The sequence below is a fragment of the Melanerpes formicivorus genome, unplaced genomic scaffold, assembly GCF_026170545.1.
Source record: "Melanerpes formicivorus ecotype bairdi unplaced genomic scaffold, bMelFor1.0.p_v2 SCAF_20, whole genome shotgun sequence".
In the NCBI taxonomy this organism is placed as follows: domain Eukaryota; kingdom Metazoa; phylum Chordata; class Aves; order Piciformes; family Picidae; genus Melanerpes; species Melanerpes formicivorus.
The window spans coordinates 8,585,661-8,601,714 of record NW_027142372.1 but is presented as its reverse complement, the minus strand read 5'-3'; the positions used below and the strand labels follow the sequence as shown (position 1 = coordinate 8,601,714).

The following is a 16,054-nucleotide window of genomic DNA, read 5'->3' as shown; positions in this document are numbered from 1 at the left end:
ACAGAGGTGCATATCATAGTTCTGGTTCTGTGCTTCCCAAATCACTATTGGAAAGGAATTGCCAAAATATAACAGCATCTGGCTTAGGGAGCAACAGAGTGCAGTTGTTACGATGTTTTAAAGCTCCAGCACTGCTCAGTTGTAGTATCTTAATTCTGTTTCTGTCAAAGCTTTTCCATTATATTTTTGTTTGGTATTTTGTTTGCCTTCTGATGATCTGTGGCTTTGGGGTCCTACTATCTTCCTGTCCTTCAGGAAAGGAGTTGGGGGAGGTTTTCACCACCTTCCAAGTCCCTTCAATTGTGTTCCCACTTCCATTGTGTTTCCATTGCTCGTTCCCAGTGGTGCATTGTGCAAGGCCAGGCCATCTGTTTTAGAGTCTGTCTTAGGGCACCAACTCTCTCACAGCCTTCCATTTGATCCCAAAGAGCAAGGTTGGCAGCCTTTGTGGTGGGAGGTCTTTACAAGCACTGTCTCTGTTCCCTGGCTCACCTGCCTTTCTCCTTCTTTCCCTGACTGTAGGTCCGAGCCGTACCGGGTGCAATGAGCGCTCCGTGCCGGCCCTGCCATGGAAGGCTGTGACTCGCCCGTCATCCCTGGGAAGGACAATGGGTGTGGCATCCCTCAGCACCAGCAATGGACTGATCTCAACAGTACCCACCTCCCCGACACGGCCGGCAGCATGGAGCAGCCCGCAGCGGAGAGCCGCGGCCCCCTGGACAGCCTGAGGGTCCCTTTCCCCGAGCGTGTCCCCGAGAGCAGCGCCGCGGCCGGCCCCAGCGCCGAGCCCGCTGGCAAGGAGGTGAGCTGCGGCCAGTGCGCCGCCTCCTTCGCCGGCCTGCAGAGCTACATGGAGCACTGCTGTACCGGTGCCCACCCGCCCCCACCGCTGAGGGGGGGAGAGCGGGAGCGAGAGCAGCGAGGACGGGGAGGAGGAGAGCGACGTGGAGAACCTGGCTGGTGAGATTGTCTACCAGCCGGATGGCTCAGCCTACATCGTGGAGAGCCTCAGCCAGCTGGTGCAGAGCGGGGGTGCTGGCAGCAGCGGGACTCTCCCCTCGCTGCTCCCGAACTCTCTGCCCAAGCAGGGAGAGCCCTCCACTGCTGCTCCCGTTTACCCACAGATCATCAACACCTTCCACATAGCCTCATCCTTCGGGAAGTGGTTTGAGGGCTCAGACCAGGCCTTCCCGAATACCTCAGCCCTGGCGGGAATCAGCCCCGTCCTGCACAGCTTCCGCGTCTTTGATGTGCGACACAAAAGCAACAAGGATTACCTGAACAGCGACGGTTCTGCCAAAAGCTCCTGCGTATCCAAAGATGTTCCCAACAATGTGGACCTGTCCAAATTTGATGGCTTTGTGCTCTATGGCAAGAGGAAGCCCATCCTGATGTGTTTCTTGTGCAAGCTCTCCTTTGGGTATGTCCGCTCGTTCGTGACCCACGCGGTGCACGACCACCGAATGACTCTGAGTGAGGAGGAGCGGAAAATTCTTAGCAATAAGAACATCTCCGCTATCATCCAAGGGATAGGCAAAGACAAGGAACCCCTTGTCAGCTTTCTGGAACCAAAAAACAAAACCTTTCAGCACCCTCTTGTTTCCACAGCTAACCTCATAGGCCCTGGACACAGTTTTTATGGTAAATTCAGTGGTATTTGCATGGAAGGCGAGCAGGCCCTCCAGACTGGGGCAGCCGGTGGAACAGAGCCGCCGGCAGCAGGTGTCCTTGCCCCTGGCGCGCTCCTTAACCTGGGTGGGCTGACCAGCTCAGCTCTGAAGACTCCCATTACCTCAGTCCCCCTGGGCCCACTGGCTTCCAGTCCCACCAAATCCTCGGAGGGGAAGGACCCTGGAGTGGCAGAGGGGGAGAAGCAAGAGGGGGGCGATCAAGACAGCCTCTCGGAAAAGGCAGAGCCAGTTGAAGAGGTAGAGGAGGAGGAGGATGTGGAGGAGGAGGAGGAGGAGGATGTAGAGGAGGAGGAGGAGGAAGAGGAAGAGGATGATGAGGGTTGCAAAGGACTGTTTCCGAGCGAGTTGGAGGATGAACTGGAGGACCGGCCCCAGGAGGACACTGGGGCTGTGGCAGGTGGCAGCAGCAGCAGCAAAAAGGACCTTGCTCTCTCAAACCAAAGCATTTCTAACTCTCCCTTAATGCCTAACGTGCTCCAGACCCTGTCGCGGGGCACAGCTTCTACTAGTTCTAATTCTGCTTCTTCCTTTGTCTTTGATGGTGCAAACAGGAGGAATCACTTAAGCTTTAACAATGAGGGTGGTGGAGCCAGTGTGGCAGAGGGCAGCAGGAGGCTGGACTTTATCGATGAAAGTGCCAATAAAGACAATGCCACAGCACCAGAACCAAATGAGAGCACAGAGGGCGAGGACGGGAGCTACATCTCCCATCACCAGCATGCTGGACCCCTCTGTGAACTTGGGGGTGGGGAGTGCCCCTCGGGGAGCGGCGTGGAGTGCCCAAAGTGTGACACGGTCCTGGGGTCCTCACGGTCGCTGGGTGGCCACATGACTATGATGCATTCTCGCAACTCATGTAAGACACTCAAGTGTCCCAAGTGCAATTGGCACTACAAGTACCAGCAGACGCTTGAGGCGCACATGAAGGAGAAACATCCCGAGCCGGGTGGCTCCTGCGTCTACTGCAAAAGTGGACAGCCACACCCGCGGCTGGCACGGGGTGAGAGCTACACCTGTGGTTACAAGCCCTTCCGCTGCGAGGTCTGTAACTACTCCACTACTACCAAAGGCAACCTCAGTATTCATATGCAGTCCGACAAGCATCTCAACAACATGCAAAACCTGCAGAACGGAGGGGGAGAGCAAGTCTTCAGCCACACTGCTGGGGCAGCGGCAGCAGCCGCGGCAGCCGCAGCAGCCGCGGCAGCCAATATTGGTAGCACCTGTGGGGCCCCCTCTCCCACCAAACCAAAAACCAAACCTACGTGGAGGTGCGAGGTGTGCGACTATGAGACCAACGTAGCTAGAAACCTTCGTATTCACATGACCAGTGAGAAGCACATGCACAATATGATGCTGCTCCAGCAAAACATGTCCCAAATCCAACACAACCGGCACTTGGGCCTTGGCAGCCTGCCGTCCCCAGCTGAGGCTGAGCTCTACCAGTATTACCTGGCACAGAACATGAACCTTCCCAACTTGAAGATGGACAGCACTTCCTCAGATGCACAGTTCATGATGAGTGGATTCCAGCTCGATCCCACCAATCCCATGGCGACGATGGCTCCATCTCTAGGTGAGGCTGGAGGGGTTTCCACAGTGGCTGTGAGGGAGGGATTGTGTTTGCATTGCCACAGAACCCTCGTGCCATGTCCCTCCATTACATCTCTGTGACCCCCTTTGTCTTATAGGTGCAGTGTGGTTAGGAGTCTGTGTGGTAGTTGAAGATGGAGACTATGCAGTGGAGATCCCTCTGCATTTCCCCAGACAAGTTTTTGTCTTCCTGGGAAAATGTTACTTTTCTGGTACATTTTGGAAGACTTTTAGTAGGAAGCTAATAATAGTAGATACAGCTTATTGTTGAGAAACATTACTCACTGTGGAAAGCTTCCTTACTACAGTGTTCCATCCTGAATTATCCTTGATTTGGTCAAGTGTGTGAGTAGTCTGGCAGGTGGTTTTGTGAGAGGGTCTGATCAGCAGCTGAAACTCTCAGGAGGCAGATGGTGGACTGGTTTGTTATGTGTTGTGCTGACCTGAGAGGAAGAAGGGGACAAATTTTGAGAGTTGTGATGACATGAGTGGAAGGGCTAGTACTCTGCTGAACAAACAGCTGAAACCATTCTAAATCCAGTGAGAGATACAAGATTGGAGGCTTGATCAGATGAGAATTGCTGAACTAGAGGAAAATGGTTAGAGAGAGAGATTATTTCTCTCATCAGATGACAAGAATCCTTAAAAATATGCTGCCATGCCAAGGTGCATTTTCCCTGTGCAGCCTTCACCACATTCATGTTGGCACTGTGCATTACACTAGGGAAGTGCATACCTGGTCCCCACACAATTTAGCCTCAAACTTAGGCTCAGAGGGTCAGGTCCCGTTAGCTTCCTGCCCTGTGGCATTACATCACCCGGGGATGGCAGCACACACAGGCTGCCCAGCATGTTTGAAACTTGCTGCGTCCTGGGACAGGAGCTGGCATGGAACAGACCCCCCATGCTTCAGGCGTGGTAGACTGAGTGCAGTTGCTGCCATCTGCCCTGGTTTGCTGCTGCTGAGAATTTGTCACATTGCCTCAAGAAAATGCCTGAAAAGAAGCGAGCCCCTTCACCTGCTCTCCTCTGAACTGATTTCTCAGTGCTGCACTCTGCCCTCCCTAACCTTCTCCAGCCATTGATGCTGTTATTACTGATGCGTTCCATTACTGGTTCATTGGGCTCATGCATGTTCTCCTTTCCTTCAGCTATTCATAGCACAGCTCATTATTAGTCCAGAAGGACATGAAAGTCATATGAGAGAACAACAACACATGATACTAGAAGAAGTGAGAAAGGAAATGGAAGAACTCAAGTGACCATAAATTAATTATCTTTCTTTTTTTATTTTTTCCCCTGTGGTGTCCCAGCTTGCATGTTTGGGAGGTCAAGGACACAATCTTCTTTAGTGTATACTCCAAGCTGCCAACAGACATACTAGACAGACATTTGTAATATACCTTCCAGTGTACAAAGTTAGTGTCATCTGTGGTGGGTTCTGTGGAAGACACCCTTTTGGAGCTCATAGCACCCCCTTGCAAAGCACAGGGCAACTCAGCATGAGAGAAGTTGGGAGTATTTTAACTGGAGCTTCCTAAAGCACATTACAAGGTCTTGAAGGGATCTGAGCTTGTCTGGAGAGTGATTTGTGAATTGTGCACTTGATGGTTGCAAATCTCAAGCCAAGGATTATGGAGGGAAGCCCTTCCCATGTCAATAAGCACTTGACACACGCTCAGCTTGTTAGATTCCTGTATGCACACAAAGAACTTTGCTAGAAGTGAAGCAGATTTTTCCCATTTTTACACTTCAGTCTGAAACTGAATTTGAGTAGAATATTAATAATTGTTTTAAAATCTGCTTTGAGGGGCTTTATTGCATGATGTGTTCAGGAGAGACTGATTTAAAGAGGAGATTTCAGAATATAGCCTAAAAGGGATGCTTAGAAAAATCACTATGATTAGGAGAAATGAACCATGGAAGGCAAGAGGTGGGTTCCCTGCTCTTTCGATGCTTAGTGAGCAGGTATGCAGGAGTAGCTGTGCAGAGGGCATAATTCCCCCATGGCAGGGAGGGATCACATGAATCAAGAAAGGAGAATATTCACTGCTCTGATGGAAAGACAGGTTCATGGCAGTGCACGCAGGTGGAACTTTCCCTCTCCAGCCAGTTCCTCTGTGTGTGAGCGTGAGATGTGCTTGATGAATGTGAGGTGCTGTTCCTCAGTGTCAGCATTCAGGTTGTCTTGTAAGCTGTAGCTAGCCCCCTCAAGGACTGTAATGAATGTGTGGTGTTGCATTTCTGCAGAAAGACAGCATGTGCACTACCCCAAGCTGTGGCCTGCATCAGCTGTGGTCATAGACTTTCAGAAAGGTTAGTATGGTTCTGCCAGACCTGTGAGTGTCCTCTCAATGTTGGCTGTTTCTCAGCAAACCAGTTGAAATACAGGAGACTACAAGTTAAGGAAATAAAATCTTTTGACTGAGTTACTGTTGACCGGAAGGTTCCTTTAATAAGATTAAGCTGAGCTATGATGTAAGAGCAAGGTAAAATACCAAAAAGCTGAAGGAAGTCCATAAATGTCTTCAAAATGGAAAAGGAGGACAAGGTGGAGCAAAGGTCCTGAGAAGAGGCTGGTGATTGGTCTTTGTGCTTTGGCATAAAAAGTTGGTATTGAGGAAAGAAAGTCTCCCTGTCCGTATCTTCAGGGTGTTTGGATGTAAACAAGAGCTTGCTGCGTTCTTTAAGCGCATAGAGCTTACCTCTTGAAGAGCAGAATTGACACTTAAAGACAGTGAACATCTTTCTGGTTTTCCTTGACATACTTTTGCACTCTTATGATTAATAGTGTTTTTCTTTTTTGGGGCACATACACAGCATGTGTCAACACTGGGTTTAGAAGACTGTCCACCATTTTGAGGTCTTGGACAACAGAGGAGATCCAATAGTGCAGGAGTGGCACTTCTCTGATTTCCGCCCCCCCCGCCACATTCTGCACCATTGCCCACTCTGACATCAGTGCAGTGACCTGACTAACTCCCATCACTTGCACTTGTTACTGTTGACCTCTTTTTATGTGGCTCAGGTACTGTGTAAGGTAACATTTCCTGCTTCTCCAAGCAGACAAGGAAAAAGCAGGATAAAGCCTTCCACTGTTCTTGAAATGGCCATGGAGGCTTTCGGTGTGGTACCCAAGGAGTTCTTTGTCCTCTGAAACTTTGTGGGATGTTTCTGGCCACCTTTGGTGGGCAGGGGGTTGGATTCTTCTCTTTCGACATGTGGACAGCAAGGACTGCTGGAGTCTTTCCCCAGCCATACATGCCAACTGTGATTGCTTTTATCTCCAGATACAGTACTCATGGTCAATGAAGAGAGGTAGGGGAGGGACCTCTGTGCTTGGCTTTTGCTGTGTGTGGTGGGTGCGAAGGTTGCACTGAGAGCAGCAGATGTTCTGCTCTGTGCATCTCCTCTGCCAAGTAACAAGCTCAGCTTTTCTGACCTCTTTCTCCTCTTTTTCCTTCATGCAGTGGGTGGAGAGATCCCCCTGGACATGCGGTTAGGTGGTGGACAGCTGGTGTCTGAGGAGCTAATGAACTTGGGTGAGAGTTTCACGCAAACAAACGACCCATCACTGAAGCTCTTCCAGTGTGCTGTGTGCAACAAGTTCACTACAGATAATTTGGACATGCTAGGCCTCCACATGAATGTGGAGCGTAGCCTCCCTGAAGAGGAGTGGAAGGCAGTGATGGGGGACTCGTACCAGTGCAAGCTGTGCCGCTACAACACACAACTCAAGGCAAACTTCCAACTCCACTGTAAGACAGACAAGCACGTGCAGAAATACCAGCTGGTAGCACATATCAAGGAGGGTGGCAAGGCCAACGAGTGGAGGCTGAAGTGTGTGGCCATTGGGAACCCGGTACATCTGAAGTGCAATGCTTGCGACTACTACACCAACAGCCTAGAGAAGCTGCGTCTTCACACAGTGAACTCAAGGCATGAGGCCAGCCTGAAGCTCTATAAGGTAAGGGTTGGCTTTGCTTCATCTTCTTTCATTGATCAAGTGCTGGAACAAAGGAAAATGTGTTTTGAGCCTCAGTGGATTGTGATCCTTTGGAGACAAGCTGCTCAGATTTCTCCAGTGGGACCCAGTGTGACTAGCATGGTACTGCTCTTCAACCTAGCTTCTGATAGCAGCCAGTTTGTTAGTCTTAGGGCAGTAGGTGTTCACGTCAAGGTGCTTTCATGGGGGTTTGTTTGTCTTACAGCACTGCAGACAAATAATACTCATGCACAAACATTCAAAAGTCACTGTTGCAAACATTGTGTGAGGTGATATTTGCCATGTGTTCAGTGGCTCCTGTCTGTTACAGCAGGTTTTGATAACCTATATGCGGTTCTTTGTGAGCACTCAAAGTCTTTTGCTGTCAGTGTTCATCCTAGCATTGAGGCTAGGTGGGTGGAGCAGAGAGGAAGAGGGCTGCTGGCTCTGTGCTTTTACGTTGTGTACACATTAATGCTGGGATCCATAAGCAAAGCATTGCTTGAGGCTGGAAAAGAGAGAAGGCTGAAGGAGAAACCTGTGTACGTGTGTGTGTGATGACCATGCACATGGGCACACTGTATGTGGAGGCACTGCAGGTTTTCATCCACAGCACTATTTCGCCTGTGACTGCCACCTTGTTTTCTTGTACTGTTTTGGGTTTTTTCCTCGTTTTGTGTCATCTTGATAACCATCTTCTCTTTCCTGACTTGTTTTTCAACCCCTCCCCTTGCTGGCCCGAGCCCTGTGGGCTGTAACCCAAGAGGAGCTCCGGATACAGTAAATAGTCCTTTCACTCGTGCAGCAGAATTGCTCCAGACGTTTCTATTGATTTTCACTGGACTTAAAGCTTCACCTTTTTCTCTAATCATCCCATAATGGCTTTAGTATGAACAATCAGGTACAAATGGCCATAAATCTAGGCAGCTGCATACCTTCCATTCACACGTGCTGTCCCCTCATTGTCTTCTTGGTTCCTTCAGCTTTTTGTGTGTTCTTTCTCTCCTCATTCTTTCCTTCCTGATTTCCTCTAAATATGGTGAGGGTTTTTTTAATGTATATAGGTGTATATATAGACACAGACTGTATTTTGTGCTTCTTATTATTCTTTTGAATATTTTTCTTTATGCAATGAGAATGCTGACACTGAACTGTACAGTGCTGGCCCACCCCCCCATGTCACAGTGTAGATGGGCTAGGTTTCAAAACTCCTGGATTTTCCTGTTGGATTGAGCAGGTCAGCAAATTCGGAGAGGGAAGGGACAGCCAAGAGCACAGTACAAGGTTTGCCTTGAACTATGATTGTTAGACTTGCCTGGAGTTGATAGGGAACTGCTCAAAGGAGGAATACATTCCTGTTGAGCTTGCTATTGAGGCTAACACTGCTGGCACCGTCATCATCAGAGATCCAGAACAACTCAGCAGAGCCTGACTGAGAATGGTCAAGTCTACATGTACATCCCTGCTCTGAAAGGTGCAGGAGACCTGAGGGAGTAACATCAGCTTGGAAATGAGGCAAGAAAAGTCCCAGGGAGACTTTTAAAAGCCATCTGAGGAACTGAATCTCCTCTGTGGAATGCAGTTTGGGTACAGGAGTTGCTTGAAAGCTCTATTATGAGTTTTAGCACATAATGTTGTTTCCTTAAATAAACATTGCAAAAGTTTAAATATTCTTTATCTAGAGCCTTCATCTACAGTGGTTTCTGCTGGGGAAGAAGCAGTCAGGGCACTAGAATTCTTTTCCTCTGAGTTAAAAAAAAAAGCCAGAAAGAAAAAAGCCCCACCAAAGTCAGATGGAGGGGCAGTGTAGGTACTTGTCATAAAGATTCCTGAAATGCTTTCCTCAGACAGGCAAGAGGAGTTGTCAGGTTTCAGGTTCATAAGAGCAGCCTGGGTAGCTCTCAGAGCTCTTACAGCCCCGCATCACTTCTGACACAAAAGCAGTGAAACCCCCGACAGAGCACAAGACATTTCAGAGCCATGCAGTCTGTTGGGTGGTCCATACATTAGCTTTCCAGTGTTCCTGTAAAGCCTGTAGCAGCGCACAGCAGATGACTGGATTCATGGCAACTTGCTCCAGCACAGTGTTTCACTCCATGGAGAAATCTGTCCATGGATCAAGCAAGCTTCAGCACAGTTCCTCCAGTCATGGAGGGGTTGTAATGTCATGTCTCTTTGATAGCTGGAAAGATGCAGCAGGAGTGGGGGTAGTTCACGGAATGGTTTCTCCTCTCTTAGGCCGTGGTGTGGTCTGCAGTAAATTGAGATTGATTGGATGTTATTTTTCCTCTTGCTAATGTAATCCATTAGCCTGGCACATGCATAATCAGTTTAGAGCACAGTTAACTGGATGTAATCGAGTTCTTCCCTGCCTGCTGGAGAAAATCCTCTCCAGATGCTGCTGGGTGAGAGCACATTCTGGGCTTATCACACACAATCCTCCTTATTCTGCTTTTTCTGCCATTTTTCTCTTAAATCACATCTTATTGGCTGCTTGCATTGCCCAAGAGCCACTTCTGTTAGTGCTGCTTGCTGCCAAAAAAATGTGCTGCAGAGACACTGCTAGCCTGTAGTCTGGTCAACCTTTTAGTCTCCTGCAATGTTTCCAGTGCCGGAGGAGAAGGTCTGGTCTTCTGCTGCCATCTTTGTCCTGCACATTGCAATAGCTTCATCAGACCTCTTCCTATGTCAGTGCTTGAGGGGTCAGGGAGGCTACAGTGGGGTCCTTGCTTATGACAAGAAACTGGGTCTGGTAATCTTTCTGTTATTTTTATCTTCTCCCTGAATCTCTGTTGTCCCCTAGAAACCCTGCAACTAAACTGGAGATCCTGCCTATCTTGTACTTGCTGGGGGAATGTGGCACTTGCATCTCCCAGCATGACCACCTATCTCCTCAGCATGGATAGTGGTTTCTATTTTCTGAGAAACCACCTGGGGATACAAGAGCCCCATTGTAAATGTGTGTGCTTAAATTGCTGAGGTTGATATACTGGATCAAGGCAGATGATGACTTTGAAGTCCCTTCATCTAGGACAGCCTGGTGAATACAGTTAGACCAGGGTTGAGTTACACTTGTGGGTGTAAGCAGAGAGTCAGAAACTTGTCTTTGACAAGTGCAGGCTCACTGTAACAGAAGCTAAGTCTTGTCTCCTCCTGACCACAGAGGACTAGATGAGACTTGAAGCAGAGCAGTATTCTGCACATCTGGAAGAGGTCGGGCATGAATTCCCAGCATATATTGCACAGGTGGAATTTCCAGAAGGAATTAATCTGCTCGAGCAAGAGCCAAGTTTGGACGTTTCCTACAACTTCCTGAAAATCTCTAGTTCAAAACCTACAACTCAGAGGAAGTTTAAACAAAGAACTACTGAAGAAACACATTTCTGGCCAGACTGCCAAGTGAGTGCGTTCAATGAGTTCATTCAGTGTCTTCCTCTTCAGTCTTTCCAAGTGCTGAGTTAACTTTTTTAGGGAATAAGGAGTCTGAAGGGAGAGGGTTTTGGTTACGTGATGCCTTGCATAGAGGTTCTTTGTTAACAAGGAGCTGAAGAGCATGCAGGAAAACAATTCCTTAATATCAGAATACAAGACACTAGTGGTGATGAAACCTTGTGGATCTGTGCTGACCTGGAAATAAATGAAGATGGCCTGTGAAAAGGAAAACAAGAGGTGCAGCTGCAAACTGAGCAGAAGGTGGTGGGAGGTCCCAGTTCCCCTGCAGAGTGGTGTGTGCTCTTTGAATCCCGTCTGCCTCTCCCACAGGTGCACCAGGAGTGTGGTCAGCTCCTGGGACCAGAGGGTGAGCTGGAGGAGGTGCAGGGAGTTGCTGACCTGTGATGGGACCTGGGATCCAGGCTGTGTCGTTCCACACAATACCAAAAGCCTGTGTTCTGTGTGATGTGAATTGAAGAACTGTGGTGGGGCCAATGGTCTTAAATGAAGATAGTGAAAGCTGGTGGAAAGGAAGATAACCACAAGGACACTGCAGTGTGAGAGTGCAGAATAGGCAGGAGTGACAGAGGAGTTGGGGTGACAGTGGCTGTTAACTTGGCACCAGTATAACACCATAAAGTCCCCATCAGTGATTTACATCACTCAGTTAAGAAGAGATACAAGGATGGTGGCTGTGATGTATTGGGGGAAACTCACCAGCCTACAAGAGGAGACTCTTTAGTGACCACTCGGCGGATGGGGTGAAGCGTCACGGCACACTGTGGTACAGTGACGGCGCTTCTAGGGGCTCAACTTGAAGAAACTTGTTGGAAAATCTTGAAAAGGTTTTAATCCTAGATGATGCATGGAATGTTGTACATGATGTTACTGAATGATAATTGCACAGTCAAGCAATATCCTTCTGTAATAGAAACAGGCCAAAGAGCATTTACCAAAATGCTATCTAGCTTTGAAGTTAAAACTGCATGAAAATGAGTGAGCTACTGTTAAAGCAATTAAAAGGGTGTGATACGTGAAGGTGACAGAGGATCTACGTAAAACCACATTAGGTGCTCCTGTTAAATGCATACTACCCATGAGAAAAAGTTGAAAATAGAGCAGTGGGGAAACCCTGCCAAAGTCCACAGCAAGTCCAACATGATTAAATTGGAAAGTATTTCAAGGAGAGGTATTAAAAAGGAGGGAGGAGGGAAGAAGGACCACAGTATGAGGAGGGGAAGGAGGAGTGAATGCTTGTCACATTCAGAGAACTCAAAGAAGCCTCTTTAGATTGGATAAATCCAATCAGTGGCCTCAGATGGAGGAAGAAGAAGAACTGGGATTACCAGGACTGTTCACTGAAGAGTTCTGTTGGAACCTGCACATGAAATGGCAGGCTCCTGGAAGGGATGTGTGCAAGAAACCACAAAGTATTAAGTCATCAAATAGAGAGAAACTTTAGTAAGAGTCTTAGTAGGGATATGTGTTAGAAGGGGGTAAAAAGCAAGCTTTTGGAGAAGGTTCTCCCAGCAGGGCTCAGTATCTGGAGTCCAGGTAGGCTCCAGGCAGGGCTGTGCTGGTGCATACAGGCAGTGGCTTTCCCAGAGCCTTTGCCAAGAAGCTTCACAAATAGCTCTGGGGTAAGAGGTCTGTGAAGCACAGCTAGGTGAAGGATGAGAAATCAGTGTAGGAAAGCCCTGCATTTTGTCAGGTACAGGGTTTGAAAGAAATATCTTTGATTTTCAAGCTTTAAAAGGATCAGACAATCAGTGGCATCAATGAGAAGCAAAAGAGCTCTTGGCTTTTTGCTCCAAGATAGAAGAGACTAAAGTGGAAAGCTTTTGGATTTTTCCTCCTCAGTTAGTCTTTATCAGCCTACAAGGAGTTTGGAGAACACTGTGTAGTCCATCCTTTTGCAGCCGCAGAGTTCTGTCTCCTGTCACACAGGACACAGCAGAAAGCTCTGCCCTGGCCCTTGCCAGCAAGTGGTGGCTCTGCCATCAGTCTTGGACCAGCCCAGCTCCAGCTCTGGACCCAGCAGGGCTGTGGCAGAGCTTAGCTTGGCACTGCCAGAGCTGTGAGTAGCTGCTGTGATTCAGCTTTGAAATACCCAAATGATTTAACAGAGGCAAAAGGAAACATGTTTGGGTTTGATTTTTATCAAAAACTTCCTTCAATCTCTGCCTTTTAAGGTTCTCAGGGTAAAGTTGCCCACAAAGAGTCTGTCGTGCTTCTTACAGAGGATTTACAGCTGTGTTAACCTTTGATTTACTCACTGCTTGCCTTCTGTGTGTTTTGGATTTATTTTTGCAAGTTTATCTTTTGAACTACAGATGCAGCAACAGAGCTCTGAGTTACACTGGTGAGGAACACAAATTGTGCCAGAAGCCTGTTTAAATTACAGACTATAAGGGACTTTTAGCTGATTTCCTACAAGGTCTTAAGTTAAAATTCCAAGAGCAGCTTCACAAGTGAAATACCCATTTGAGTCTTCCCACAAAGTTGTTTTAAAGCTGGTCTCCAAAACCTTTAATTCACATCTGCCATCCTCCAGGCTTGGTTAAACTCGTGATGAAAGATGAGCTTATGAGCTGAAGCCATTCTGAGGACTAGAGTGTGCTTAAATCTGGAATGAACTTTGAGCCTTGCTGAACCTGCAGCTGGAGAAACTTTGTGAGCTATGCTCTGGTCTGCACACATCATGAGTGGAGTCAAGAGGAGTTCTGGAGCTAGATCCTGTGTCTGGCAACCTCAGCTCTTGGCTCAGCTTCCCAGACAGGGGTCCACTGCCCCAGCAGCACCTGCAAGCTTCTAGACTTAGAGACAAACAAGCAGTATTTTGCTTCTACACAAAACTGGTTTTCACAGTGCAGGCAGTTCTGGGTGGAACGAGCCCCTGTGATCTGATTCTACTTTCATGTTCTGTTGGGGTTGCCAAGGATTTTAATTAAAAACCCCTCACTGTCTGTTTAACCCTTTCAGAAACCTCCCTCTTGGGACTACATGTTTCTCTGAGTGACAGATTGCTCCATCACATCACCCTGGCATTAAAGGAGGATTTTACCTTCTTTTAGGTATTCAATAATCAAATACATTACAGGATCACAGAATTTACACTTCTCTGTACTGCTTTTTGAAGGGGCTGAAATCAGAACTGTTGAGAACACGCAGCACTGTCTGCTCTATGTTTTATTTATGGACTTCAGTCACTTAGATTTTTTTTCTTTCAACAGTTTTCCAGTAAGTACTGAGCCATGTGCAACCAATAGCTTAGTGGAGAAACCACCCTGTAAAAGCAACTTGAATAACAAATGAGGGAGACTGCAACTGGAACAGGGAAAGTGATCACACGGCAGGATCTCAGAGTTAGCCAAAACAGAGCTAAAGGCTTTGGCAAACAGGATTGAGAATTCAAAATATTGGTGGAAATGACTTCAAAAAACCAAACAAACAGAACCTGAGGAGAAAAAAATCCAAACAGCAGAAAAACACCTTGACAGGTTTCTACCCTAATCTGCATAAACTGATGCTTTTTCACAGCTTCTGTTGCAGTCAGCTGTGAAGACCTGCCCACAGCTGCTTAGGGTTTTGGCTTCTTGTAGTTCACTAGGATGGGTGGGTTTTGGGGAAGATGCTGAGTGCTGGGGACTGAGGAAGGTCTTGCAGAGCTATCCTGGACCTCAGCAGCTCTCTCACAAGCAGATGTCATAATTTTGAGGAAGTGTCAATGTGAATCTTGTAAGACCTTTGCCAATGCACAATGCCATTTTCATCTCTGTTTATTGTTCTTTTTTGATTGGTTGGTTTGGTTTTGGTGTTTTTATCCTTTGAGTATTTTGTTGGGGTTGGGTTGGTTGGTTGGTTTGTTTAATCCCAGTGATTTTGGGATACATGGATGAAGGTTTAATTTTCAAAGCTGGGATTTTTTTGCAGTTCAGATGATGTTGCTTCTACAGACTTCCAGGGTGAGGACAAGGTGGTTATGGTCATTGCTTAGATGTGAAGCCATTGCCAGAAGTTCTAGCAGACTTTGCTGTGGTGGTGTAAGTTTTTGGGGACCTGCTCTCCCTCCTCTACTAGCCTGGGAGGTTGCTGCTTTCACAGAAGAGTGTGTGAAAGGTGAATAAGTTGGAGATGCCAGCCTGGATTTGGGTGCTCAGTCACTGAGCATAGGCTGGCACAGAGTGTGTGTGTCCACTCTCTCCTGTCTGCCGATTTAGCACCATGGTGGGGAGCTCCAGTCAGGAAAGCTGAAGTGAGGTTTGTCCAGGACAGGAAGCAGGACTGTTTGTTGAGTCCTTACCCTGACGAACACCCAATGTTCCTGCAGACACCTAGCACCTGTAGTTGAAGACAAGTGAGTAGGACTGAAACAAGCTGGAGTGTGAGAGTGCTGGAACAAGCGTGGTGAGGAGATGGGGGGACAGTTTTGCAGGAGGCTGAAGTTGGTGAGTGGAGTTGCGGCACAGGGTTTGTAAGCCCAGCTTGCCAGGGCCTGCTGGGATTTGTGCTCCGGTGGTTCCCTGCCAGATGGTCCTGTGCTGCCGTCTGGGCAGTCATGTTCCTCTTTGGGCAGTATGCCTGGAAGACCTCGGAAATGTTCTTAACTCCTTTTCCTGGCTGGGGTGGGGTCAGGCTTTCAGCAGGGTGGGTAATGTCCTGGCCAGGTAACAGCAGTGCAGCTGCAGGCTCTTTGACGACGAGCTTATTAAATAATGGATGCCCATTCATTAACATCCATCTCTAGCAGAGGGTTTATTTGCAAGCTGGGATGGAAGCCATAAGGTACCTTCCCCAACGTGCTCCATGTGACATGGCATGAACTGCTGATTTCTGCTGGACTATGTCAGTGCAGCCAGGCTCCAAGGTGCTTTGTCATCTCCTCTCCTGGACAACTGAGCTACTTCTGAATAAAACTTTGTCACACTTAAAGTTCTAAAAATTACTGTGGAAGCAGCATGGAAGGTTCTATGCTTAGTACTAGCTCCAAGGAAGTTCATTAAATTACAATAAATAATGTATGCATAATACATAACTTAATACAATAATGTTCTTTTGGTCCTCCTTGCCAGTCCTAAAAATTCTGGCCTCGTGCAGTAATGTGTGCAGTCAAGTTCTGCAATTCAGATTAGGCAATGAGTTACTCTTGTGCAACAGGTTCTCTAGAAGTTGTGCCTTTGGGTATCGTTGGACAAGCTCTGGTAAACCTTACTGCAGCTGTTTGAAGATACTTGTCTCTGGGTTACGTTGCTTCTCTGCCAAAGTGCCACCCACACGGCAGAGCTGCGGGGCACACTGCAAGTGTACCATGCTGTGCCGTGCCGTGACACGGCTGGAGCACACGGCCACGGGC

The 16,054-nt window shown here is 47.9% G+C and overlaps 1 protein-coding gene across 1 annotated transcript in view; it reads left to right on the top strand.

The window, feature by feature from the left end:
* The first annotated feature begins 522 nt into the window (after positions 1–522).
* ZFHX3 (zinc finger homeobox 3) overlaps positions 523–16,054 on the top strand; it is a 108,519-nt gene continuing 92,987 nt past the window's right edge. The window contains 3 exon segments of the mRNA XM_068150686.1: positions 523–895; positions 897–3,267; positions 6,755–7,251. Of these exon segments, the coding sequence (XP_068006787.1) occupies positions 569–895; positions 897–3,267; positions 6,755–7,251 (3,195 nt within the window). The 5' untranslated portion in view covers positions 523–568.